Source organism: Oryzias latipes, chromosome 15 (assembly GCF_002234675.1).
Source record: "Oryzias latipes chromosome 15, ASM223467v1".
Classification (NCBI taxonomy): Eukaryota; Metazoa; Chordata; class Actinopteri; order Beloniformes; family Adrianichthyidae; genus Oryzias; species Oryzias latipes.
Window position 1 is genome coordinate 25,288,196 of NC_019873.2, and position 27,622 is coordinate 25,315,817.

Consider the following 27,622-nt stretch of genomic DNA (forward strand, 5'->3'; position numbering starts at 1 on the left):
CTGTGGCGCTCCTCCACAATGAACGTTGGAAAGATGGCGACGGCATACGCACTGGCGAGAGTCAACCGTGCCGGCGGATAGAAAGAGTTTTCCAGGAGGGAATTACCAACCCCTTTTTGCAAGGACTTAGCAGTGCAAAGTGTGTCTGATATCGCTTAGAAATGGTGTAGCTTATGCACAACTAGCAAACAGAAGCCGCTGTTTTGTTTAGCCATGGAGCCTCCGGATCGCAACGAGCCCAGCAGCAGGTACGCGAATATCTTCAACTCGCCTTGCCAAATAGGGATCTGCGCTCGGGACCATGGGAGCGCTCGAGCACCAACTTCCTGTCAAATAGTGGTGCGCTTGCAGTTATTGCATTTAGGGAGTTGCAAACTTTTTTGAAGGAATCTTTTTCAATGGTCTTGTTTTTTATTTTTTATTTTTTCGTTTGCCTTTAAGTTCCCAGAGGGAGGAAAGAAAAATGTTTAACTGAACAATAAGGTAACATGACGAAGAAAATATCGGCTGCAACAGCGTAACATGTCAGTTAGCCACCGTCCACTTGACAGTTTATTGTTCACCGCGAATTCAGAAACTAACTAAAAGAGCTGCATTTGGATTATTTTTTGCAAAAATGACTAAAAGGAAGTTGCTATTGTTGATTTTCTTCCAGCTCTGGAGAATATGCATTTATCTCAGCTGCCAATTATATCAATAACTTCGCTACTAGTACAGCTAGCATGTTTGCCGCACTGTTTGTCTCGAGTTTTGATGTTTTCAGCTACACTTGTTGTTGGCTTTTTTCCCTCCTTAAATTTGCATCAGAAATGTTTGCGGCCACGCTCAGAAATGCTCCAAATGCGCAGCTGTAAATGTTTCTTTGGACTGTAGCGTCGGGAGAGCGTGTGCTTGTTGTTCCTGTACTATGGCTCTCTACGGACAAGTTAATGATCAATTCTGCATTCCAGTGTGCACACTTTCTTTGGCGATTATTTGTTATAAGTGCGCATCCTGGGAAGGGAAAACAGAAAATGCTGCAGTGTTTGTCCCTGACCGCTGGCGACAGACCCTCGGGAATCCGCTGTTATGATTGTTATGTCTCTACCCCTCCACTCCCTTTCGTCCACAAGCAGTTGTTTGTCTGCAGTAACTTTGTGAGCATTTATCACGCTGGATCAGCTTCTGTCATCCTGCTTTTGAGCGAACAAATATTCCTCATAATGATCGAGTACAAGTCTGTTGTTGTTGTTGCCTCTATAGGATCGAAGTTGATACACAAACAGGACTTGTGCAACATTGCTGCAGCTGATGCTATTGCTGCTGGACATGCAACTGCTCCAGGAATCCCATCAATGTACTTTAACTTTGCATTTGCAGCATTTCTGGGTGCGGATACAAAGAAGCCCTGCAAAAAATGCATCACATTGCGACAGCAGCATGACATGCATTTGAGAGATGCAATAATCAGCAGACATTTGACTAACTGATTGCATTGGTGAGCATGCAATACTATTTTAAGAAAGAGGAGTTATGCGCAGCTTGAAGGCCAACTATATTTGCAAGTACAGATGCCTTTTGTCAATAAGGCCTCTTTCTCTGTGCACTTTTGAAGACGTTGTGGCTCTCCAGCATTCCAGAGTTATCAGGATGTGGTGCACCGTGTGCTGCAGATTGCTGCCTTGAGCCCTGGATGCACTCGCCGGGTAAAACTCATTACTGCCAGCAGTTCAGGCTGCAGAATACAGATGGACTGGCCTCTAGCATTTCCTAACTGCATCGTGTCTCTGCATCCACACCTGCTTCAGAGAGAGACTCTGGTGTTCTCACATTCTGTCTCTCTCATCTGCCGTTTCCTTTGAAACAATGGCATCTCTGTATCTACTAAAATGTGGCAGCTGATGCTACGGAGGTTGTGGAAGACGATTAGTGATAAGGACACACAGAAATCAGGGAGTTAGGTGTCGGAGAATTACATGTCTACTTGACTTGACATTTTATGATGTGCATGGCTGCAAAACAAAGTGCAAGTTGCAATGGAATAAAGGGTTACTTATGATTCCACAGTTTCAGATTGGGTTTAAAGCTGACAGCTGCCCTCTGACTTAAGTGGTATAAGGTAAATAATATGTTTTACCTTTAAACCTGTGATGCACCAACAGAACTTGCATACATGAGGCTTTGTTTATAGCTTGTGGCCTTTAGTTATTAACCTTAGGATTTATAGTAATGTGTAGAAATGTGCTTCAGAATAGTTTGATGTTCCTAGTTAAATGTGCAAAACTAAAAGACACGTTTTGCGGGTAAAGTGAGTGCTCGAACTCTGCAGAATCAAAATCATCTGTTGCACATACACGTTTTAGACTGCAGAGTTGCACGTCAGGGGGGTCTGGGAGGTCCGATACTGGCAAAGTGACACACTGTTCCAGAGAATGGGTGTGGTCAAATATGCTGTGTTCATTGTTTTCTGAATTGTGTCAGAGTATGATTCAAAAATGGAACTGTGCTTCAGCCCCGCGTGTTTACTTCACTCGAGCTATGGCCCAGAGATTTGGCTTGTTTAGTTAAGCATTATATATACGAGAGAAGCTGTGATTAAACAAATGTTTTTGTCTAATGTGTAGGCTGAAATTGGTTGCTAGAAGGCACATAGGGGGATAGCTAAATTAAACTGTTCTCCTAGAAAGCTCTAGTTTTGCCAGCATGAGCTAATTATAGCAAAGTGTGCTTTTACAAAGACCTTGCCCCCTTCTCCCTTTAAACAAAACAAAACAAAAAAAACCCTTTAGCTCAGGCATTGTGAGTAAGTGTGCTCACCAACCAGCTGTGAGGTATTCATCTGTGGGCCTCACGGGCCACGTGTCACAACATTACAAAAGCCTGCCCGTTGCCGGTACAATAGTGTGGATGGCTGGTGTCAAAGGTCAGACCCCCCCTGATTTCGGTAGCCCTTGGTATCTGTGGCTATACAGAAAAGACTTTCGATTTTGTGTCTTATTCTCTAGTGGCTCCAGCATTCCTCTGGCCTTTATTGGAGCCCCAATGAGCCATCCGATGAGCCATTGAGAGCAGCCAGACACCATCTGCAGTGATAATTCACTGGTGGCTGCCAGCAGAAGCAGCTTGAGGACCGTAGTGGGGCTGTGGTTAACTTCCCCGTGCAGCCAGGGAGTACCTTTCAGAAAAAGAAACACAAAAGAGTTCTGAAGAATAATCTGCACAGGCTTTAGTGCAGCAGAAATGTCCCATAGCAACCAAACAAACAACTGTCAGCGATTCCGTCACTGGTTCTGCTTTCATTCCTGAGTGGTTTAGTCGTGCTGTTATGTGCAGACCAAAGCCTTTCCCAAACTTTGTCTCATTCCCTTCATGTCATATTAGTGCTCAAACACTTATCAGTCATGCATGAGTTGTTGTGCATGACTGATAAGTCACTATTATGCATATGACAGGCGCCATGTGGGTAATTAGTCTGAAATAGTTAGAATTTTTTTTTTTTTTTTTTGCTTTGGATGCTGTTGTTAACTTTAAAATTGCAAAATTAAATGTGCAATTTCTTAATGCTGTGTCGTAACACCAAATTGCTTACTGGGCTGTCTCGTGCCTTCAAACCGAAAGGTCACTGCAAGATCGTCTGCCTGCAGAAACAATGCTGATCAGAATCCGAATCAGCTTTATGTGCATGTACAAGGAATCTGGCTTTGGTGTCTTGTGCTCTCATGCAAACCTGCAAGGTATAAAAAGGTGTAAAGGAGTAAGACCAAAAAGGATAATAAAAAAAAAAAGTAATAAAAGGTTCATATAGGAATACATAACTAAATAAACATGCAACAGTGTGACAGTGTCTATGATTGATGACCTTCGTTTAAGAAAAGTTTATATTGAATCCACCTGACGTTTTTGTTCTTTTACAACTGCTGTGGTTCAAAAATCGTATTTGTAACGTGTTCTTTTAGCATTCTTCTCATGATAGAGGGCACGTATAAAGAAAATTGAGCTTAAAATCGCATTTCTGAGTATTTCTTTATTTAAATCGTTATGAATCAGGAGCAGACGAAAAAACGCCGTCAGATCGTATTTGTGACCACGAAAATATGCTCCCTGCTCCGCTCCGTTCTGATGGATCCACTTGTTGACGACTAGATCCATGCACATCTTCTTTTCCTCGTCTGAGCTGGCATCTGCTGCTCACCTCCTGTATCGCTCGCCATTTTTTTGAACTGGTAACATTAGATTGGGGGTATGGGGGGCTGCAAGCTAACAGGAGAGCCCATAATCAGAGAGCTTGCAGCATTGGGGATGGCAAGGAAGCGGGCGGGGTTGCCAACAGCCCCGTCCATCAACAACTCAAGCAAATGTCTTAAAACCTACTGCAGAAACTATGTCCTAGAAAATGACAGTTTTTTTTATTTGGGCTAAAAAAGGCTTATCTTAAAGAAGTTAATGTGCTGTGCTTTTTAACTCTGCATTGCTTTAATTGTCATTAGATTTATAGTCGATCGTCTTTTAATCGTTGCCCAGTAGTCTTCTAATTCTGATTATGCTATTTCTAGCCAAAATCCAAAAACCTGTGTCGTAATTTCTGCAAAGCTGCAGTAATTCATTAGAAATCCTCTTCTTGAGTTGTGGGCGGGGCCATAGGGATGGTGTAAGCCCGCCAACACTTCCCATCATTCATTTTTTTTACACTCTCTCCCGCTAGCTTACAACTTAACTCAATGCCAACCTAACATTAGCGGTGCAACAAAAATGGTGAGCAATATCGGAGCTATCCAGCTCTAGAGTTTTGATCCAGATTCCAGCTCAGACGAGGAAAACAAAGACGTTCATGGATCTACCGGTAATCGTCTACGAGTGGATGCATCAGAATGGAGCAGAGCAAAGAGCTTGTGGCCTGCCAACTGTTGCTTCTATGTCAAAATCAGCAGGCATTTTTTTGTCTGCTCCCGATTCACGACAGTTTGAATAAATAACCCAACAAACACCCAGAAATGCAATTTTTAAGCCTCATTTTCTTAATATATGTCCTCCAAACACACAAGAATTCCAATCTACATATCTTGCGATGTATCTGTGCAAATGGCAAATAAACCTCTACTCTACTCTCCATCATCAGAAAAATGCCACAGGAACATGTCAAAAACACTAAAACCATCATTTTCATCACAGTGAGTCTTAAAGGAGGAAAAATGATCCAATTTGACACAAATTCCCTTCATTTAACTCAACATCTTTAAAGATAACATACAACAATCTTGCCTTTAGTTTAGATATTTCACACAGACTCGTGATATCAACGTCTTACACGGGATCTCACGATTCAAAACAGAGCCTCGTGTTTTATCATTTGGCACTGATGAGCTGTTTTTTCCCTTTCTTCTTTTACAGACGTTTGGAATGGCATGAAACGGTTGGATAATTGCTTACACTTGTTTTAAACGAGCACAGTTGATATGAAAGCAGTTCAGCATTTGCACTGGGGAAAGCATAAATCTAAGCAATGCTTCAACAAAGAGTTGGCTGCTTTTTAAAAAAGACAGTTTAATGATTAAGGAGCAGCAGGTGCGACGGTTTACTTTATCCTCCCAAAGCAAAGACACTCCAGCCCAGGCTTTTTCAAGTCAGGTTTGAGTGTTTTTCCCCTCGTCGCTCTCGTCAACTACAGTGATGATCATAATGAATTAAGTGTAGGAGCAGAGGAAGTGAGCATGCTCAGTTATGTGCTTCGCGTCCCTGTGGTGCTGCCATGAAGTGGTGGCATGTTCATACTCCTGCTTGAGGACAGCTGGTTGGGATGGAGCAGCTTGCAATTCAACGAGGGGGAATATATGGATAATGAGTGGATTGATGGTTTATCAGTGAAAACAAGGACTAACTGGCTAATTGTTTGGTTTCTGATCCCTGAATGCAGGTATTCTGTTTGACTAAGCTTTGATGACAGGTTTTTATGAATGTTAAACACAATTTTTAGACAAGAAATATATATTTATGGTATGCAATCTAAAATTTCTTGTAGTTTATGAGTTATAAGAGACATGTATTGCATATATAACTGGATAGATTCAGTATCTAATCAATACATAACAAATGTAGACATATGCATGTGCAGGAATCAGCAGCAGGTGTCTGTCTCCTTGCATGTCTTGATTCTCCAGCTGCTCCCAGACTGTGCAGCATTGAGAGGGATTCTGCTTTGGGGCAGATGGGGCTGTTGAATCTGGACACTCGCTCACTGGGGCCTCTTGAAAAGCTGGGGCTGATTTTCCAGATTAAACGGACTCCCCTGCACACCCACCCTCCCCAGGGACAGTCCGGGTCCAGCCCCGCTTCTTTAAAGTCGTCTACTCTGTCCAGCAGGCACGTGTTAGACAATGCCTTTCAGTCAGATGATGAATGAAGGGACACATGGCAGCCAGTATAGATATCACAAATTTTCCTTCCTTTTGTCATCCATTTCTTTTCTTCCTTTTTCTGTTTCTGTGAGCGGGGTCAGACCTTCTAACCCTTCAGAAAAGGCATTTTGGAACAAAGCTCAGACATCCGTGCTTCTTTGGTTTCGTTCTTCTTCACTTTTCCCCCATGTATGTTTAAAAGAAAAAGAGATTGAAGCCTTGTGGTTCTTCCTCCTACATATGTTTGACAAAAATGCTGTTTTATATTATTCGTTATCCACTTCAAGTATGTTAGGGTTGTTTGCGTTTGGTCTGGCCCCTTTCTCCATTCCCTCTGCAGTGACAGACTTCTCCTTGTAATCCTGACTCAAGCTGTGTGGTTGATGACTTAGCAGTCATAGTTAATTTGAGTCACTATGGACCCCTTTGGGTGAGCTATTATTTTCACCAGAGGTTATTATCAGGCATCAGGGCGGCTTTAGTCACACAGACTGTTGCTGCTGTACATTTAAGACTTAAAAATCAGGTGATCTGTCAGTCTAAAAGCAGCACCAGTTGCACTTTGGCAACCTGTTTGCCTTGCATCAGAAGAGATTTGTTATGGATACAAACAATCCTGCATGTTCTGACCTTCTTCACACTTTTTAGGTTTCCCTTTTATACATATATAAAACTGTGGTCTCTGTTAATCAGTGCAACGCCACTAACTTACATGCTCCCTGTCTGGCTTTGTCATACGATGTTAACAGGCAGGCCAAGCCAGCGGAAGATACATCTCAACAGAACTCCGAGTTGAATGAATCCTGGGAATCTCCTAGTGAGGATGACCTGCCTGTGTACAGCACATCGCCTCCATATAACTCCCGTCAGAATAAGCGAAAGTCTGGCAAACATCAGAAGAGCAGTCAGTCGAGGGGTTCTGGTCGGTCTCCCAACAAAGGTAAGGCCTTAAGCGCGACAGCCCTTAAAGGTAGTAATGGAAACCTGTATGAAATATCAAGGTTATAGACCGCTCTGTGAGCCCCTTAGAGTGAAAAGATTCATGTACGGTTTTCTGCCGGCTTTGGGCTCAGGTTTGGGCACGTGACATTTTCAGTGAGTCGATTGAAGGGTAGAGCAGTAAATCCAATAAAAATGGCTGCTTGATGCGAGGATTTTCTTCCTAAACATCCGTCCGTTTTCATAACCGGCTGTTGGGTTTGGGCACATGTGTCAACCTCAAGACCCGGGGGCCAAATGTGGCCCGCCATGTCATTTTATGTGGCCCGCGAGAGCATAAAAGTTTTTAATTTCTTAGAAATACAATTTTTCTTTAGTTGATTACATATTATTTATGTGTAGTTGCGGTAATTATTCAATGTTTGGAGGTCTTATGTGTGTATGCAGACAAAAAGTTGCACAAGACTGTGTAATACATGTTCTTTCTAGCTCAGTTTTACGTTGTTTGTCTTTATTCACTTGTACAGTTTGATCCTTCATTAATGGAGTTATGTAGGTTTTATTAAGCGGACAAAATTTCAAAGGATTTATGCTAGAGTAACAAGTAAAAATATGTTTTTTATGCAACTGTAATTGTCCCTTTAAAAAGTTATAATAAATAAATTAGTTATTTAACATTAAGGAGTAGTTGCATTTATTTTTCATCACATTTAGTTACATGGATAAGTTGTATTTGGCCCTTTGAGAACAGCAGCTATGCTGATGTGGCCCTCGGTGAAACTGAGTTTGACCCCCCTGGGTTAGGGGATCCTGTCTAGGGATACACCCCAGACAGGTCGCCAGCAATCGAGCCCGTTACGACGACACCCGCGGCCTGGCTGGACCTTGGGAAGCGACGTTTGCTAGCTCCATCTCTGTGGGCTCTGCGACAGGCTGGCGACCTGTCCAGGGTGTGCCCCCTCTTCGCCCAGCAGTAACCGGGACCAGCAACTCAGCATAGCGAGTTGTGGCCAACAGTGGCCACGATCGCTTCTGATGATGTTTATCTTATTTTCATTGAGGCAATAATTAAAATACACCCCAGTTGTATTCAGATTTTCCCACTTTAATGCTCAAACTTGGGCCACAGACGGTATTGTTTAAAACGCTGCAGGACTGAAGTGCACTGGGAGAGACTCTGAAGCATCTGGTGAACCCAGGCACAGCGACATGTTTGCGGTGTCTCTGTTAAGCTTCCCAAAACTTATAAACCCAAGCTACTCGTCTTGTTTTCCATGATGTGGCAACGAATAAAGTCCAGGAAAACGATGGCGGTCGCTCCGCGGCCTGGGCGGCGTTTGTAGTTTGGACCCTTAGGTACAGGTGCATGTGGCATTTGCATACCGTCAATAACAAACCAGCGCGGGCATCCTACTAATAGCTAGAGTGTGGCCTTAGTGCAGCATCTCCCATACGTCATAACTGTGTGTAACTTACTACGTACAAGTACACCCACCAAACATACAAAAATGGTACGTTCCAGTTCTTGGAGTTCCCTTAAGTTGGCCGTAAGAGCGTCAAGGAAACTCCAAGACACACCCATGCTCCCCTTTAGATGCAGCCACTCCTCTCTGTGACTCTCCATCGGTGTAGACATCACAAAAACCCGCATTACCCGGATGAGTCAACCCCCCGCACAGGTGCATGTGACGTAGGCTAAAGATAAATGTACTTTTGGAAAATGTTAACTTGCACTAAGTTTAATTCTGCCTTTTTTTTCTTTTTTTTTTTTTTGCAGATTCCAGTCCATCTGTCCAGAAACAGACGCCCAAGCTAACAGAGACCAGTGAGGAGCCCAACTACAAACAGGGAAAAAAGCATCGGGCCACTTTGCGTTCTACTGAGAGAGACCACAAGAAGACCTTTGAAGGCTCTTTCATGCTGGATCCCCTTTCAAAGTCGGGCCATTTTAGTTCCATCAACATGGATCCCCGGAAGCATTACTTGAGTTTGGGCTGCAGCAGCTGCAAACTTCCTGTTACTGTGCCTCATATGGCCCGGACCCACCGTCAAACGTCCCGGACTGACTGTCCCGCTGATCGGCTCAAGTTCTTTGAAACTCTGCGGTTGCTGCTCAAGCTCACATCTATGTCCTCCAAGAGGAAAGAGAAGGAGCAAAGAGGCTTAGAAAACATGGCCTTTATGGGCCACAACAATGAGGTCATTTGGCTGGAGCTGCAGGCATGGCATGCACGCCGCTCCACCAATGACCAAGACCTTTTCCTTTTTACTGCCCGCCAAGCTATCCCTGACATCATCAGTGAAGTGCTGCACTTTAAGGTCAACTATGCCGGCCTCAGAGGGGCTCAGTCTGCAGGGTCTCACACAATCAAGGGGAACTGTCAGAGTGTCCCGGATCTTCTCCCTGGTGAGGACAGGGAGATTGCTGTAGCTCAGACTAACCACTGTGGAGTAGATTCTTGGGGTTTTAATGCCTGCCCTTCAACAACCATGAATGCAGCAGAGCCTTTGGGCTCAGGAGCTGATTACAGGGAAAACCTTCAGCGCCAGCGACTGGCCTTCGAGCAAGTTAAGCGGGTTATAGAACTCTTGGAGGACGTCGAAGCTTTATACCCCTCATTGCAGGCTCTACAGAAGGACTATGAAAAGTATGCTGCTCGAGACTTCCAAGGCAGGGTGCAGGCACTCTGTTTGTGGCTTAATATCACCCAGGACCTTAATCAGAAGCTGCGTGTAATGGCCACGGTGCTGGGCCTTCACGATCTCTCTCGCATTGGTTGGCCCGTCTTTGAGATCCCCTCCCCTCGCTGTTCTCACGGAAATGAAGAAGCAGAAACGGAAGAAGATGAGAACGACTCCACGGCCACTTTCACACCTGAAAGTGACGGCGAGGACCGAGACGTCGAGGAGGTTGAGGCAGACGTTGCACAGGGAGATTTGTCTCCCGTCCTGACTCCAAAATTTGCTCGATTATTGTCAGGAGACGAGTTTCTCCCGACCGCAGCTTCGGGAAATCCTGAAGCGACTGCGGGATGTGAAGCACTGTGTCCCACAGCCATTTACAGGCCGTTTGTGGATAAAGCTCTGAAACAGATGGGACTGCGTAAACTGATCCTCAGACTGCACAAACTAATGGACCGCTCTCTTCAGAGAGCCAGAGCAGCTCTGCTGCAGCAGATTCCTGCTCTGGAAGTAAGACTCAAACACTCAGTTAGCAGGTTATTTTAGATCATCCTGCTGTGAGCAGCTGTTTGAATGAATGCCAGAGAATATGTGTTCATTTGAATTTTATTCAGCTTCCAGTGAGAGGAAGACATCTCTTAAATATTAAATAATTCTTTTGTGTTTTATGGAGTCAATATTGTTTTAGTGGCAGACGGAAAAAGCGAGCAGAAACTCCAAGCTAACTCTCATTTTTATCTCTGCAGTTTGCTGACTTTCCAGATCCCATGCTGTACAGCGATTACTTGCCGGAGCTGTCTCGTCATGTGTCCTATAGCGATCCCACTGATCCAGAGCAAGGAGTGGATCAGGTGTCCAGGGAGGACTTGCTGGACATGGATCTCCCGTCCTTTCGTCCAGCATTCCTGGTGCTGTGCCGAGTCCTCCTCAATGTCATTCACGAATGCCTTAAACTAAGACTTGAACAGAGACCTGCTGGGGATCCGTCTCTGCTCAGTATAAAACAGGTAAGCAGCTCATCAAAGTCTTCATTTTTTTGGTTTCTTTGCACGTAATTAATCAGATTATTAGGCTGCAGGTGATCCATTTTTCCATCTCATGTTTGCTTTAATGTCTACTTCTTTAGTCAAGTAACAGTTTGCTTACTTAAGATTAGTATTTGACTTTAAATAACTTTATTTTCCAAAGAAAATTCATGGCTGTTGCAGTAACCAATTAGTAGGGCTTTGGATCGTTACTTAGGCGGCGATTCACTAATCGACATCAACGATTCACAGATCAAACCACAATTCTCACTTTCCATTATGTTTAAATGGTTTCATTATGCATTTCTCTATACGTAATGTACAAAAATTAATATAAAATCTATTTAAACACCATTTTTTTACAAAAGTTTTGAAGGAAATAAATGTATTACATGTAATGTACAGTTCCAGTAGATACATAAAAATTATGTCACTTTATGTAAGCTGACAACAGTGTTTACAACAGACATGTTTTATAAACCGACTTTTTTTCCCATCTTCAGTGAAAATGTCAGAACTACAAAACTTTAGATGAACATTTTGCAGATGTGTTCTGGTGCGGACTATCAGCCACGCTAGCATACACTCAAATTACGTCAAAAATCTGATCATGAGATTTTAAAGACCCTATTCGATTAAATTATAGATAGATAGATAGATAGAAAGATAGATATGATCTTGTGGCATTTTTCCAAAAGATTAAGAACACATGTAGAGAATATTAAGCCTTAAATAAGATTTCTGAGTATTTCTTTTTTCAAATCGTGAATGAGGAGCAGATGATAAAAGGTCTATTGAAAAAGATCATATTTGTGACATAAAAAATATGCTGGATATTCCAGAAGCTCCCTGTTCCTCTCCATTTTATTCAACCACTTACAGACAACAAACACAATTGTTGTTTTTTCTCGTCTGACTTGGCATTTGGCTCAAAACTGTATGGCTGGATAGCACTGATATTATTATATTACATTTCTGTTGCACTGGTAATGTTGTGAGAGGCTTTAAGCACTTAAGGGCTTTATTTCACAAAAATTAACTTCTGTCAATTGTTTTTTCATCTATGAACAACACTTGAGTGTTTTACTTAGAAAATGAGAACCTTCACCTACACTTAAGACTAAATATCTGTGGTTTAAGTGTATATACCTAAAATCCAGCATTATGTAGATTTAGAGCGATAATGAAGTACGTTTTTTTCTTCTATCCTTTACTGTATTTATAGATTTGCTCGCAAATCGGCTATCACGCACGTCATCGATATTTGCCCTCTGTTATTGTAGAACAGATTCTGAATATCCGAGTATTCGGATACTCGTTACAGCCCTACCCCTCGGTGCGTAGAATTGCCCTGACATGTATTGTTTGTCCCTCTGCAGTTGGTGCGTGAATGTAAAGAGGTTCTGAAAGGTGGCCTTCTGATGAAGCAGTATTATCAGTTCATGCTCCGAGGGGTGGCCACTGATGCTCAAGGCTTACAAACCAGTGCCAGCATAGATGAATTTGAAGAGGACCTTCACAAGATGTTGGTGGTAAGTCCTGCAACCGTCTCCACACCATTTAGATCAAGTTAACAAACCTAACAGAAGCAGTGAAATGGAAAGAAAAAGAAAAAGTTTAATTTTAAATGTATGGAGGATGAAGTGTACGTGCAATTTTGATGTAATCGCCATGTTTACTCTCACTAATTTCTGTTTGGGGTTGCAACTAAAAACATATCTTTTTAAAATAATTTCTGTGTTTTATCGTGTTTTACTGTGAAACACTTTGTAATTTTTATCTTGATAGGTGCTCTTCAAATAAAGTTTATTATTATCAACTGTTTGGTAAAGACGGAGGTCACCCTGGGCAGGTCGCCAGTCTATCAATATGGTCAAAATAAGAATCAGAAACAATCGCTTGGGGGAAAAAAGGATAACCTTGTGAATTAGTGGCACAGCAGACAGGCAGACTAGCTGACAGCATCTTATCTGGTGAGCCCAAGACAGCTTTGTCTTCTCCACTATCAGGATTCAAAGAAACTCGCACAACACTGATAAGTAATCATGACGAAGAATGATATACAAGAGACAGGAAGAGAGATTAGAATTCAGGGAGAGGTGATGGACTGTTCTTTGATTTCCAACAAAATCCACACAAGAGCTGGTCAGTTCATTTCCTGCACCGTGGTGACTTTCTGCAGCAGGGAGGTGGGAATGTTGGAGAACCTGAATCCCATACAGATAAGATGCCTGACATAACATCCAGACTTTGATGGATGCAGTCTGAAGCCTTCAGGCCTCAGAGTTGGTAGTTGGAAACCATGATGCAGCAGCTCGCGTTCACACCAGCCTGTTTTTACTAATCCAACACAACCCTGGATCTACATCATCCAGAGCTCCATCATTCCCAAATGTATATGTTGTGGAAAATCACTAAATAACTTCACACTTTCACAGAAATGTGAAAGTGTTGAGCAAGTTTATCATTGCTAAGTGTTAAAACTCTGAGTTGCACGCAAAAAGGAATCAAATTTCTGCTGTTTTTGTAGGTTTATTTTGAGTATATGCGCAGTTGGATCAAAATGCTGCAGCAGTTGCCTCAGGCGTCTCACAGCCTAAAGAATCTGTTGGAGGAGGAATGGAACTTCACCAAGGTCATCACCCCTTACATTCGTGGAGGGGAAGCCCAGTCCGGGGAACTCTTCTGGTGAGTTTTCCTGAATGTGTTTTTGATGGACTCATTGTCTGGAGTGGATCTGAGGCGATTTAAAAGGAGAAAATAAGTGGTATTATGTGGCACATACAGGATGTATCACTATACGTTGATATATACAATGGGGCAAAAAAGTACCGTATTTAGTCCGACGCCAATTGTTTTAATAGGAAAATTTCCAAGTTGGTGTATAATAAAATTGACTGGAAATATTTTTATTTTCTGGTAGTCAGAAAGGATGTGATGTTAATTCTAAACTAAAATAATTATAAGCTTAGTCTTGCTAGTGTTACATTGAAACTCATTTTTTAATCACTAAAATAATATACCACACTTCCAATCATCCACTGAAATATGAAAGCTTTTTTCCTTTAAATCATAATGTTCATGTTATGCTATATTTGAGTTCTAAATTACTAAAAGAAGAACAGTGGAGTTAAAAAATAAAAATTAAATAGAACAAGCATGAATTAGATTGAAAGACTGAGCTTTTCTTCCAAGGAAAAGCAAAAATGATTTACTTTAATGTGTTTCTAATGCAAAACTGAAATTGTCTTTGCTTTATAGTAACATTGCTGGAATGCTACTGGAATCCACTGGAGAGTTTCTTGATGCTGGACTGCAAAAAAGTGGCAATGAATTTTGGGAAAGTGCCGATGACAGCACAGCCTCCGATGAAATCAGGTGAAGTGAGGTTTTGAAATGATGGCAGATGGTTTTTCCCCCTCTAGTGGCAGTCTCTGAACATGACCTTTCCTCCCTAGACGGTCAGTAATTGAGACAAGCCGGTCACTCAAAGAATTGTTCCACGAGGCCAGAGAAAGAGCGTCTAAGGCCCTGGGCTTTGCCAAAATGCTCCGCAAGGCAAGTTGAAAAAGATTTTTAAACACTCTCAGTATAAGTCTGTGATCTGATAAGGTTTAGAGTTTATTTAGCCCAGTTTTGTCTGAGTTTTAAACTTCTGGCTCTGTGTTGACGACTTCTTCTTCCTCCTCTGCAGGACCTGGAAGTTGCTGCTGATTTTAGTATCACTAGTGGGGTGACTTGCCTCCTTGAGGCCCTGAAAAAGAGGAACTATGTCAAGGTGTGCTTGTATAAGCTAATTTTGTAAGTTTTTTTGTGTTCAAGTTATTTATGTGTCTTTTTACTCTCCCAGGTTCAGATTCCTGGCTTGGAGGAACTCCAAGTTTTTGTGCCTTGTGGTTTGTTAGATCAGCGTCCCCTCATCCTGCAGCTGCTGAATGCTGCTGCTGGGAACGACTGCTCCAAAGAGCATGATGAAATTACGGAGGACGATGCTTACCTGCTCATGAGCAAACATGGAGCCGGGGACTTCAGTAGCGACTCCGAATGGGCTCAGTGGAATGGAGAAGTTTTAAAACTGGTCCCTCAAATGGAAACCGTCGACACGTTGAGGGCAATAAAGGTTTCTAAACGCGTTCAGATCTGGGTTACTGTGCGTCTCTGCGTTTTGTCAACACCTTTTTTTTTTTGCCTTTCAGGTGGAGAACATGCTCCTAGTGGTGATGCAGTCGGCTCACCTGGTGGCCCAGAGGAAAGCTTTTCAGCAGTCCATGGAGGATGTGCTCACCCTCTGCCGGGAGCAGACATCCAGTCAGCCTCTCATCGCAAGCGCTTTGGAAGATCTCAAGGTACCCCCTATAACAGCAGACTGCTGCAAAAACGCTAATGCATTTCCGTGTCCTACTTTTAAAATCTGCTTCTTCTGCAGCTGTTAACCTGAATTTCCACTCTACATTAATGGTGCTTGGAAAAAAAAAGAGTTTGCCATATCTAGGCCAAATCTGTGAGGTTTTGCCTCACGGGAAGTTGGTAGATGTTTATAGCTGTGAAATTAAAAGCAGCTACAACAGAAAAAAACTTTAGGGCCGCACGATATGAGGAAAACTCGCCATTTGCAAAATTAGTGATCAATAATGCGATACATGAACATGAACATGAACAAATAGCAAAACAACCAAAAACATAATTACCTTTTCACTGCAACAGTTTAATTTAAACAAGAGTCAACATACCTTAAATTATGCTCCAAATGACCCTCGTCTACATAGGAGGTGAACATCTAACATAAAAGGGCTCCATCTGATTGGTCAACAACCTGAAGGAGTTCATCCGATTGGTTAAATGGATAAAGCGATTTATTTGATGGGTTAAATACTTCAAGCTGCCATAAGATTGTTTTAGCACATTGTAGTAACCATTTATCTGAATTTTTGCCATCTATTGCAAAGCTTGATATCGCGATAACGCTAAATTTGCAATTTATTGTGCAGGCCTTCTAGACTTGTATGTTAAAACAAGGAAAACCGAGACATTTTTTCAACAATATTCTATTTTTTTTTGCAGAACAAGGCTCTCCAGCTATGCATAAAGATAAGCATGGCCATTGACCGAGTGGAGTACATGTTCACCACAGAGTTTGAGGCAGAAGTGGAGGAATCAGAGTCCGCCACTCTGCATCAGTACTACAGGGAAGCAATGATCCAGGGCTACAACTTTGCCTTTGAGGTAAAAGGTCTTCTGGTCATAACAAGCATCCACAGTAAGTGCCTCTCAAAGCCTCATGGGATGTGCTGCTGCTGTTTATTATTTACAGTACCATAAAGAGGTGGTGCGCCTCATGTCGGGGGAGTTCAGGCAGAGGATCGGGGAGCGCTACATCGCTTTTGCCCGCAAATGGATGACCTACGTCCTCACCAAATGTGAGAGCGGCAGAGGAACCAAACCCAGGTGAGAAGAAACGTTTACGTCGACAAACAAGAACGCTCATATATGGTCAATTTAGCAGAAGCTCACGTTGCTCTCTGTCGTTTGAAAATATTCATCAATTTGTAAAAGATTAGAATTAGTAAGATAAATTAGCCAAAAAATGCCCTCTTTATAGAAACAATCACAATTTCACATAGTAGTTGGCTTTTTTTTTTTTTTATTTCTCTTATGTTTTTATTGTTATCTTTTATTGCTTTATTTAAATTCAAACCATTGCTTGCCTTAAGTTAACATTAAACAACGAAGAGCAGGGATTCCCAATCTTTTTCAAACCATTGATCGGTTTCATGTCCGTCAATCTTTTAAGGATCGGCCTGTACAAGGCTGAAGTGCAGGCCAACATGACAACAATTCTGTTCATGCGAGGCTTATTATGGATTTTAAAGATGTGGGCGCTTTGGTAAAAACAAAATTGAACAGTTGTTCACCTTTCAGCTTATCCTATTAGCAAATCAGCTTTCACTGATTTGCACAGGTGGTTTGGCATAGTTTTTTTATGCCACATACAGCTCTGTAGTTTCAAGGCTCAGGGAGACCCAGATGGGTTTTATTATTTTTTTTGTTTTCTTGAACAGCCATCAGAACACCATCACACATTTGAAGTACAGTTATTCGCCAAAGTTGCGTTCCAAAAAGTAACTCGTTACAGTCATCTTCATTTTTGTTAGAATAATTCTAGATGTTTTTAAGTTGTAAAACTCCTCACTACACACTTTACCCACTTTTCTCAGACAGACATGAACATTTTTAAACTTTTTTTTTAACTCTGAAAGTTCACACCCTCATAAAACCCCCCCCAAAAAAACTGTTCCATAGAATGAAAGCAAAAATCATCTTTGCCAGCTGAATCCATTCTGCACTGGAGACACAGAACCGAACAGATTAATTGATAGTGATATAAAGACTGTGCTGAAGATGAAGCAAAATTGCAGCAAAAAAATCTGCAATACCGTGAAAGCTGAGCTGCGTTCTAGCTGTGGAAGAACTTTCTTATGTAACGGAGAGCATGTATGAGTTAGAATTTTGAATATCATCCAACTTCATGTGAAGCCTCATGGTTTCCGTACTCAAATCTTTCACTCATCCTGCTCTCCCACATTCTGCTTTAACTTTCTCTGAGCCTTTGCCTAAATGAAGTACAGATTTCTGTTTTGGATTTTTTTTTTTTAATAGTAAAGAAGGATTTTATTTTTATTAAAGACCAAAACCTTTCAGATGACATCATCTAAAGCTCATGCGTAAAATGTGACAGAAAGCGGACGCTGACAGATGGACTCTGAAACGCACATAGACAGTTTCAGCCGAATGCAATAAAGCCGCCTGAACAGTGTTTCTCAGCACAGATGGACAATCAGTCAGAACATACTGTGAAGGCAACCTTGTTCTACAGTTGACAAATCAAAGGACAATTGGACGGATTTGCCGAAGGAAAAGGTTTCTTCACTTCCTGCAAATGATTCATGTCGATTAGTGACGCCTACCTTTATCTGTTTATTATGAGGCTGTAATTCAAACAGCCTGGAAAGAACAGATTTCTGTCTCAGCAGCATTTTCTTTCTATTTTTGAGACTCCATTGGTTTTGTTTTTTAACAATGATTTGACGCACTGATCTGTCCTACGCCTCCGCAGGTGGGCGACTCAGGGTTTTGACTTTCTTCAGGCTATCGAGCCGGCCTTCATATCTGCATTACCAGAGGATGATTTCCTGGTAAAGTGGGATGTTTTCTTTCTTTTTTTTTTAAATGACACAGTGGTTATCCTTGGGTTAGGATCTTTCTGTTAAAGAAAGACATTTGTTTCTGCAGAACCTGCAAGCCCTGATGAATGAATGTATTGGGCATGTGATCGGAAAACCTCATAGTCCGGTTACCGCCCTTTACAACGGTAAGATGTTCGTATGCCAGTTTTCTCAAGTTTCCAGAGCTTAAACTGACTTATTTAATAAAATAAGCAATAAAATTAATGTTTTCGTGAAGACAATTAAGAAGAGTATTACCATATTTCCTGGAGTCGCACTTATGGGAGAAAAGTGCCACACATTTGAACAAATCCACCAAGCCCAGCGTGATGCTGCGTTCACACCAAACGCGTGTGGGAGGAGCTACCATCACGTTTTTAGCCTCATCACTACATGGAAGCATCGACAGTATATTTACAATGCATGGATGACATTGAGAGATCAGGTTGAAACTCTGTTTCTTTTCAGCTCCCAGGAACAGCCCTCGTCCTGTGAAGGTTCCTGCTCCTGTTCGTTGCTACAGTGACCCACCAAACCCTAATTCATTTATTCCAAACCCTGAAAGTTTTAGGTAGGGGCAACATTGTAAAAACCTCTGTCATTCTTCTCTATTCTGCTTGGCTTAGCTCTTTTGTTTTTGTTTTTTCATCTCTTTGTTCTTAAATTTAGCATATGTGATGGTGTGTTCTCACATATGCTATTGTCAGCAGATTTAAAAAAAAAAAACATTTCATTTTGTCCCCCCTTCATGTTTATAGCGTCTGGAATGAATGTGCACATCTGTTCCTCACCCAGCACGCTCGCATATCTACACACACATCCCACACAAACCATCTCGCCTCCTAAAGCGGTGCTGCTCAGTTTGTTTTTTCGCCACACAGCTCTCGAAGTCTCCCCTGCGATCTCCGGAACCAGCTGTTGCCCAGCGGCCCTCGCCCTGTTCCTCAGGGCCCAGGGGAGCACGGCAACGCCAAACCGCCCGGCAACAGCCCCAGTGACGTCAGGTAGCCCTGTCTTTAGAAACTCTTGGAGAAGATCTAGCATAAAGGAAATTGCCAACCCTAGCTCTTCAGAATTCTCTTATACAAGCTCAGTTTTCGAGGGCTTATGCACAAAGAAATGTTATTTTTTGCCTCTCCTAAAATATAATCTTTTAGTAATCAAAAAGATTATGCAGGATGTATGTTTGCCAAAGTTATTTGCATCAATTTCCCTTGCTGCCAAAGGCTTCAAATTTGCATAAACAAGATTCTTTAATAAAAGACATAATTTTCACCTCTGTTTTAATTAAAATGTGTCCTTTTCACTTTAGTTTAATCAGTTTATTTGCTTAGAACGGATGACCGATTTTTATAGAAATATAGAACATGAAATTCACCTCAGTTAAATCTGTTGAAGTTAAACCCAAATTTTTTAAATTCAATTTTTTAATTAAAAATATTACTTTCTATTAGTTTGCTTAATTTTATTTGCATAAAACTGATAACTCTTTGATATTTTGATAGAGAACATCAAATTCACCTCAGCTCAACTCCGCATAGTCATTAAAATAAAACAAATGTTCTTCTCTTATAGTTTCAGGAAAGCATCGGTAAGTCTGCAGGAAAAATCTCAGCTCACAAGTCCTGTTGCCAATCATGCTGGTGACTGTGATTGTTGACGGTGTGAAAGTGAACACTACTTTGCTGGCAGAATGGCTGTGATATTCTGCTTTTGAGCTTTCTCCCGCTCTACACGCCTCTTGCTCTGCGCTTCAGTGCTGTTAACATTTCCAGCATATTCCTGTTTGGTACTGAGACTCGTATTTGTTCTGCAAATATTTCATTTTGATGCATGGCAAGCTTCAAATGAAGTAACTGTTTTTTACTGAACTAATGTACTTTTTGTTCATTTGTAAATGCAATTTTATTTAAAACATAGTTTTCAGTCAATTTGATGTTTTGGAAATCTTTCCTAAATCATTGGAAAGAAAAAAAACGAAGTAATGTAACTTCCGCCGCTGTGCTTCATTGTAGGATGATGAGGGGCAGTATGATGAGGTTTTTAATGACTGGAAATTTACAAAAAACATCAAAAAACATTTTGTTGCTTATAACAAAGGGAGATTGTGGAGAAGAAATGATTTCAAATAAAAGAAATGGTTGAGAAGACGTTAAAATATATATATACTTCTGAAAGTATTGGCTTATTTAAGGCAATTTTTTCTTACATATTCTTTTCTTATATATTTATTTTTCTCAGTTGAACAAAATAATTGTTTTCAGAATGACCATATAAGCTAAAAAGAGACTGAATCAGAGCGTTCTGTCCTTACAAATTGAAGGATATCCAGTCTTCATGAGAATGACCGTCTGTCATCGGTTGCAGCAGAGTTCAGATCCCTTAGTCGTCACTCGAGCCCTACTGAGGACAGAGAAGGTGGGTGCATGTGGGGATCCGCAGGGTTTGTTACCCGTTTTAGCATATCGAACTTTTTACGTAACTTTTTTTCCTGATGGGTTAACGTTTTTTTTCCTTTAGAACCTTCATATCCTAAAATAGACCCAAACAATGCCTCACGCCGAAGCTGGGAACTCCGCAACTACATCGCACAATTGAAGGGTGAGCTCGCTGGACGATGAGCAAAACTCCGCCCACTAATCTAATGAATGGAATCCGACTAAAGCTGGTTTCTGTTTTCAGGCATCGCCGCGCAGCAGAACCCCATGGAGTCTGTCCGTTGCTCCATTCACAAGTTTGAGGAGAAACGGTACGCCATGATGAAGCAGCGCAACATCATTGGTCAAGTGTGTCACACGCCCAAGTCCTTCGACAATGTGATGCATGTCGGGCTCAGGAAGGTTACTTTCAAGTGGCAGAGAGGCAACAAGATAGGTATGACGGTGTAAAAACTTCTTCTAAAGTATTTTTTTCCTAAGGATGCATTCAGTCAGATCTTTGTGTGTGATATTAGGCGAAGGCCAGTATGGGAAGGTCTACACCTGCATTAACGTTGACACTGGAGAATTAATGGCCATGAAGGAGGTATGCAGCACAGGCAACTTTATTGAAGAAGTAGGAAAACAAAAAAATGTTACATGCTAAAGGAGGAAACATTTCCTCTCCTTTTTAAAGATCCGATTTCAGCCAAACGACCACAAAACCATCAAGGAGACCGCAGACGAGCTGAAAATCTTTGAGGGCATCAAACACCCCAACCTGGTGCGATATTTCGGAGTGGAGCTTCATCGGGTGAGATTCTGGAATTTTAGCATCAAATCAGCCAGCATGTGAGCTACAGAAGTACAGCACCGACGTGCATTTGCTCATTTCTAGGAGGAGATGTACATCTTCATGGAGTACTGTGATGAGGGCACTCTGGAGGAGGTGTCCAAGCTGGGGCTGCAGGAGCACGTCATCCGACTGTACAGCAAACAGATCACTACAGCCATCAATGTCCTCCATGAGCACGGCATTGTGCACCGGGACATTAAGGGTCAGTGGTGTGTGCTAGCTACATGCAAAAAAAAAGTATATATCTGCAATCAGAAGAAAGGCGTCCGTGACCAGGAACTGTGTTTTGGAACAGGAGCCAACATTTTCCTGACATCTTCAGGCCTGATTAAGCTGGGGGACTTTGGCTGCTCTGTGAAGTTAAGGAACAACACTCACACAATGCCAGGGGAGGTGAACAGCACGCTGGGAACAGCAGGTGGGAAAAGAAAAATGTTTTGTTTTTTACCATATTTAACAAGTTTCCTTTTTTATTTTCTGCTTTAGTGTACAAAAGTAAAGTTTTAACCACATTTATGAATATGTGTGCATATGCATTTATGCAGATTTCTTTTTAGGTGTTAGTAGTTTTTAGATACAAACCACATGTTGCAGTTCTATCAAAGACCACTGGAGGCAGTTTCCCAATAATTAAGTTGTTTTTTCAAAGTTTACACCAAAAATGATAAAGCTATCCAACCTCAGGCTTCGTTTTTAGAGGGCAGAATTCAACAGATGGTGTCAGAGTATCTGTCCAGTGTATGTTTGGTGAGCAAAAATAACTTAAGAGTTCATAACTTTCTTTTGGAGTCGGGATGCTTTGTTTGCACTGCGCATTAATATACTCTAGAGATGAAAAAAATAAAAAAATTGTCAAATTAATCTTTTAAAAAAACTGCAATAAGCAACAGATACAAATGCTTAAGAAGTATAATTGTATACATTTTTAAAGAGTTAGTTAGTCCTAAATTCCAGGTCCTTGTTGCTTCTTTTGTTTCCATTTTACTCCGACACGGTTTTCCGCATGGCTGAAACAGATCAGGACTTCTTGTCTCCACTGAAATAAAAACAAGTCTTTATTTTAAGAAATCATAAATTTATTACCTTTAGAGGTAGTTAACTCTTCTGTAGTTTTAAACTGATAATTATTTCAAAAATGTGGTTAGTAAATTGATTTAAAGAGATGTAAAAACATTACATTGAACATCTGGAAAGGTGTCATACCTTGGAGGGGCTTTCACCCGTTTAGCTGCTCAGTAATAAGTCAGTAGAAGGAGTAATTGCAATTTTAAGCAGAGCCTTCTTATTTTTGCCTTTTTGCGGTTTCATAGAAAAAGACTATAGACAGAAGAACTGCATTTAGTGATTCCTGCTGTACACATGTGTTTGTAGTTCTCCTCACAGATATGGGAAATAAAACAAAAATATTTATTTTATCTCTGGAGATAAAACCACAGGTCAAATTTTTTATTTTGTTTTCAAAAATGTTTTATTTGTTTTTGGGCTGCTGTTAATTGCTGCTACCCTAAATGAAGAAAACAAGCAAAAACGGCCAATAAATCTTTAAAAGCTCTTAAAAAAAACATAGCTATAATAAAGGAACGGTACATTTTTCCAAGTTTTTCCTGTTTTTCTAGGTTCTAGTTCTAGTTTTTGTGTGTGTGTGTTTCTTAATTTGTTAATTCCAGCTCATTTATCGTTTCAGCTTACATGGCTCCTGAAGTCATCACCAGAGCAAAGGGAGAAGGTCATGGACGAGCAGCTGACATCTGGAGTTTGGGCTGTGTCCTGATAGAAATGGTTACCGGAAAGGTGAGATGCAGAAGAAATGAAAAAATAAAACTATCTCCTACCACCCTGTACAGCAGATCAACTGCAGCCCCACACTGTGGTGGAAAAGAGTTTAACAGAAGGTTTGACACTGGTTGATCAGCATGTATGCTTTATGTATTTAATCATTACACACATTAGTGTTTAGCTGGTAGTTCTGTTATCACTGTAATATTTTGAAAGAAACACCTACAGTTTCTGCTGCAATTAAGAAATGAGTTTTATGCTATGTTCACACTGGGCTCGGAAACGCGTGTTCAAGCGACCACTTCCAACGAAAAGTCTATGTGAACTCGTGCATTGAGGTGTTGTTTCGAGTAGCAACAGTCCGCTGTGAACACCGTATGCTAAAAGTGTGTTCTAAATCCCCACGCTCGGCGCGTTCTTGAATGCACCACCCGTGCCCAGTGTGTACGTAGCTTCCCACTTAGCAATAAACTTGCTGTGTTCCTTCCTCATTAAAGAGGAAACGAATGAAAGCCAGAAGAAAGTGACTCACTCTGTGGCGGCGCTGATGTCTCTGTGCAGAGGCCCTGGCACGAGTACGAGCACAACTTTCAGATCATGTACAAAGTGGGCATGGGCCACAAACCCCCCATTCCTGAGAAGCTGAGCACAGAGGGGAAGGACTTCCTCTGCCACTGTCTGGAGAGTGAACCCAAACGCCGCTGGACTGCTAGCATGCTGCTGGACCACCCGTTTGTAAAGGTCAGACTCGGGCTTTGTCCAAATTCACTCACCATTAGTGCACCATATAGGGTGTTCGCCGTTTTGTCGAGGTTTCTGAATCCACAATTTCAATATGCAGTGTGCTGGAAATGTTCCCAGAAGTCTCTTTGCAGAACTGTTGTGCATCCACGCTGACTGGATTTGCGTATATAGACGATTACATGATTAAACGCTTTTTCAGTTGAAAAAAATTAGTTTTTAATTTATTCAGAAAAAGTAGTGAGCATTTGTCCACATTGCATTAAAATCCAGGGCGCTGGATGGTCCTGCACTCTAACCCCTAAAACTGTTTAAAACAGTGTTTTCGGGGTTAGATCGGGGGGGGTCTGCTTTGGCGCCACATGTGGCTCTTTTATCCCTCCATTGTGAAAATTAATATGTTTTAAATTTTTTATAATTTAATATAAGTAATTCAACCCATTCACAAACAGTTCAAGCACCGTATGTTTCACTCAATGAGGCTTCTGACTACGGTACCCATAATGCTCCAACAGTCCCTGATGTGGTGCAGCTTCGTCGATTACCAAAGTCTTTGAGCGCACAGTCAATTTTTGAAAAATATTAAACGCTTTTTAAGTTTCCACAAATACAGGTCAGGTTACTTGGTTTCCTCTGGTTTATTTTACAAATGTATATTTGAGGTGCACCAACAAAGGTCAAATAATGAGGAAAAAGATGATGAAAGATGAGTTTTTGGTGTTTATAACAGGTTCATGGGATATTTTTCTGATGATGCAGGACATATAGAAAGAAAACTAAGCTTAAAATTGCATTTCTGCAATTTATCAATATGTTTATAATCAGGAGCAGTCGAAAAAAATGAAAAAAGCTTGTAGGTTTGATGTAGAAGCTACAACGGCAAACTGAGAGCTCTCTGCTCCATTCCGACAATGCAGCAGACAAATAGATCCATGAACGTCTTTGTTTTCCTCATCTCAGCTGCAGTCTGGCTTAAGACTGTACTCATGGACGGCTCCAATATTGCTCGCCACTTTTGTTACACCGGTGATTTTAGGTTGGAGCTGTAAACTAGTGGGAGTGAGTGCAAACAGATGGATGATGGGAAGGGGTGGGCTTATGCTGCACCGGCGGTCCCGCCCATAACTCGGAGGCAAATTTCTTATAAACTACTGCCGTTCTGCAAAAACGACAAATTATATTTTGGATAAAACTGTAAAAAATAATAATTAAAAGACCAGCTTTTAAAATAGATCAAAAGATGATTTGAGTGGGACTTTTTTTTTTTTAAATTATGCATTTCATTTATAGAGGAAGTTAGGAACTGTTTTTTCTCTTTTATATTGTATTAAATCTAAAAAAATAATAGTTAATTTATATTTATCCTAATAGTAACAAAAGCAGTGCCGTGATGAGACTTTGCGTCTTTTACTGGGTTGTGGTCAGTCAGAAATGGACCCAGCTGAGTGTTGCAGACCCCGGGTTAGGCTGCAGTGAAGGAATTCAGACGTCGCCTCCCTGCGTTTCGTCATGGAAACCCCAGACTGTCCCATCGCTCCTGCATGTTCTCACAGCACTCTCCTCTGTTTCAGGTGTGCACAGATGAAGAGTGAAAGGCCTCTCCCTGTTAGCTCGTACGTTTACAGAACAAAGCACTACTGTACATACTGTTGGCTAAAGAAAGCTGAACTGTGGAGGAAGAGGAGGAGGAGGAAGAAGAGGAACAGCTGAAGGCACATGGAGTTAAACTGAGGAACTATTCAGATATCATTTCAGACGACAACTGGATCTATGGATTTTAGGATTGTGTCTCTATTATGACCACAGAGGAGAGCTGGGGTGACACTGTACATTCTGTAAGAATAGGATTGGCTTTAATTCCTGTATAAATGATATTGTAAAGTTAAAGTAATTATTGGCGCCTTTGCTTTTTCTTACTGGTGAAGAGACCTCTAAAAAGATGCTGAGGAAAACTTTTTTTTTTTTTAATGAACGGGAGGGAGAGGGAACGAAGATATCTATAGCACTTTCAAACTGCTCTCCCAAGGGGGCAGTTGATTAGATGTGGGCTGAATTTTTAGTTCAGTTATCCGACGAGGCTGAAAAGGGGGTGTGGTGAGCCTCAGTGAATGGAAGGAGGCGTCGGTTTACCTTAAAATGAAAAGCATCTGAATATTTAAATGCATTTATCACTTCCAACAAGCTCATAAACCTTAGAAGGATTTCCTTTCTTTTTTTTTTTTTTTTTTTTGCCTCCACTGAGGAGGAAAAAAAGTCAAGATGGAGCAATAGTCAAGTCTGCTGGTCACCAGTGAAGAGCTGCCCATGAGAGGGGCGGAGCCAAATGAGAGGAGAAACGGACCAGCTCTCCCTCCCTGCTGCTGAACACAACCAAACACACACTGACACACGTCTAGTCCTCTGCTGCTCTTACAGTGTTTGCTATGTACAAACAATATTAATAAACCAGACATTTTTTTAAAGCTTGCTTGTTTTGTTCTTTTTATGTCCGAGAATTCGAACACAGCTTTCTAATTATATTAAAATTAAAATATTTTTATAAAAAATAGAATTGAAAAATGCTCAAATCTAAATCAGGCCCAGATTAGATCAAAACAGAGAATTGATAATTTATGGATTTTTTTTCAAAATCTGCAAAAACAAATCTTAAAGACCCAATTTATCTAAAACTTTACTTTGCTTTCAAAGAGCCAGTCTTTAAATCTAAAATTTCTTGTTCTCCAAACAAGTAGTTTTTAGACTTGTCATTTCAGGTGAATTTTTTGTTTTTGTTTTGTTCCATTTGTGTTTGTTCAGCCACGCCAATGAACCAAAACCGGAGCCAAATTCTCTTGCACTAAACCACTTTGATAACAGTTTTTTTTCTTTTGAAGCAAATTCCTTTGTTATAAATAAAGGAACTCTCAAGACTTTTACACCTTATTCAGTCTACATGATCTTTACATCCATTATTTGAAATGTTTCCCGCATCTCAGTGTTGTTCTGTGGGACCCATATTTACTCTAAACATCAAGGTTCCAGTGACCTGATCCTTCAGATCACTTTCTGGAGCCAAAAAGAAAAAAATGTCAAAGCACCAGGAGTTTATCTAAGGCAGTGTTTTTCAACCTTTTCTGAGCCACGGCACACTTTAACCTTAAAAAAAATCCCGCGGCACACCAGCATCCAAAAATTAAAAAAGAAAGGAGAAACTCAGTCTGGATTGATCTAAATTTGATTGATCTAAGATTCTAAGACACACTTTTAAACTCAAGCTTTTCTTTATTAAATGGAAAAAGTTAAGAACAGGACAAAAAATTTATATATAAAAAAAAGGTCGACTTTCACAAGTTTGACTCATCCTTAGATGAGTCAGATACATGTCTAAGGCTCCCAAAGCATTTAGTTAAAACAGAAACATGCAAGAAAAATTTACTAGAGCAGAAATCCTTGACCTCAGTCCAAGAGGTAGTTGGTTATGTTGGATCCAAACAGGCGTGTGAGTAAGAAGGCAAACTGCTCCATCAGCTTTGCCAAAAGGAAGTCCAGAAAAACATCAGGATTGAACCAAACGCTCTACACTTTGGAAGAGGCAGCTGTACGCAAGCAAATG

The 27,622-nt window shown here is 41.1% G+C and overlaps 1 protein-coding gene across 2 annotated transcripts; it reads left to right on the forward strand.

Annotated features, from left to right (window-relative positions):
- Positions 1-26,492, forward strand: map3k4 (mitogen-activated protein kinase kinase kinase 4). 2 transcript variants are annotated; one of them, XM_023963251.1, is made up of 27 exons: positions 1-248; positions 7,121-7,311; positions 9,088-10,502; positions 10,739-10,999; positions 12,397-12,549; positions 13,548-13,705; positions 14,279-14,395; positions 14,476-14,575; positions 14,712-14,795; positions 14,868-15,137; positions 15,214-15,363; positions 16,079-16,240; positions 16,329-16,462; positions 18,132-18,210; positions 18,308-18,386; positions 18,709-18,811; positions 19,122-19,244; positions 20,564-20,658; positions 20,761-20,841; positions 20,923-21,114; positions 21,194-21,264; positions 21,355-21,471; positions 21,556-21,715; positions 21,809-21,931; positions 23,198-23,304; positions 23,851-24,030; positions 25,602-26,492. In XM_023963251.1, exons 1-27 carry the CDS (start codon positions 214-216, stop codon positions 25,620-25,622), a joined length of 4,761 nt encoding a protein of 1,586 aa, XP_023819019.1. In that variant the 5' UTR covers positions 1-213; the 3' UTR covers positions 25,623-26,492. The 2 variants fall into 2 exon arrangements, with proteins under 2 accessions (XP_023819019.1, XP_023819020.1); XM_023963252.1 differs by lacking the exon at positions 19,122-19,244 and having other exon boundaries at positions 2-248.
- The last annotated feature ends 1,130 nt before the right edge of the window (positions 26,493-27,622 follow it).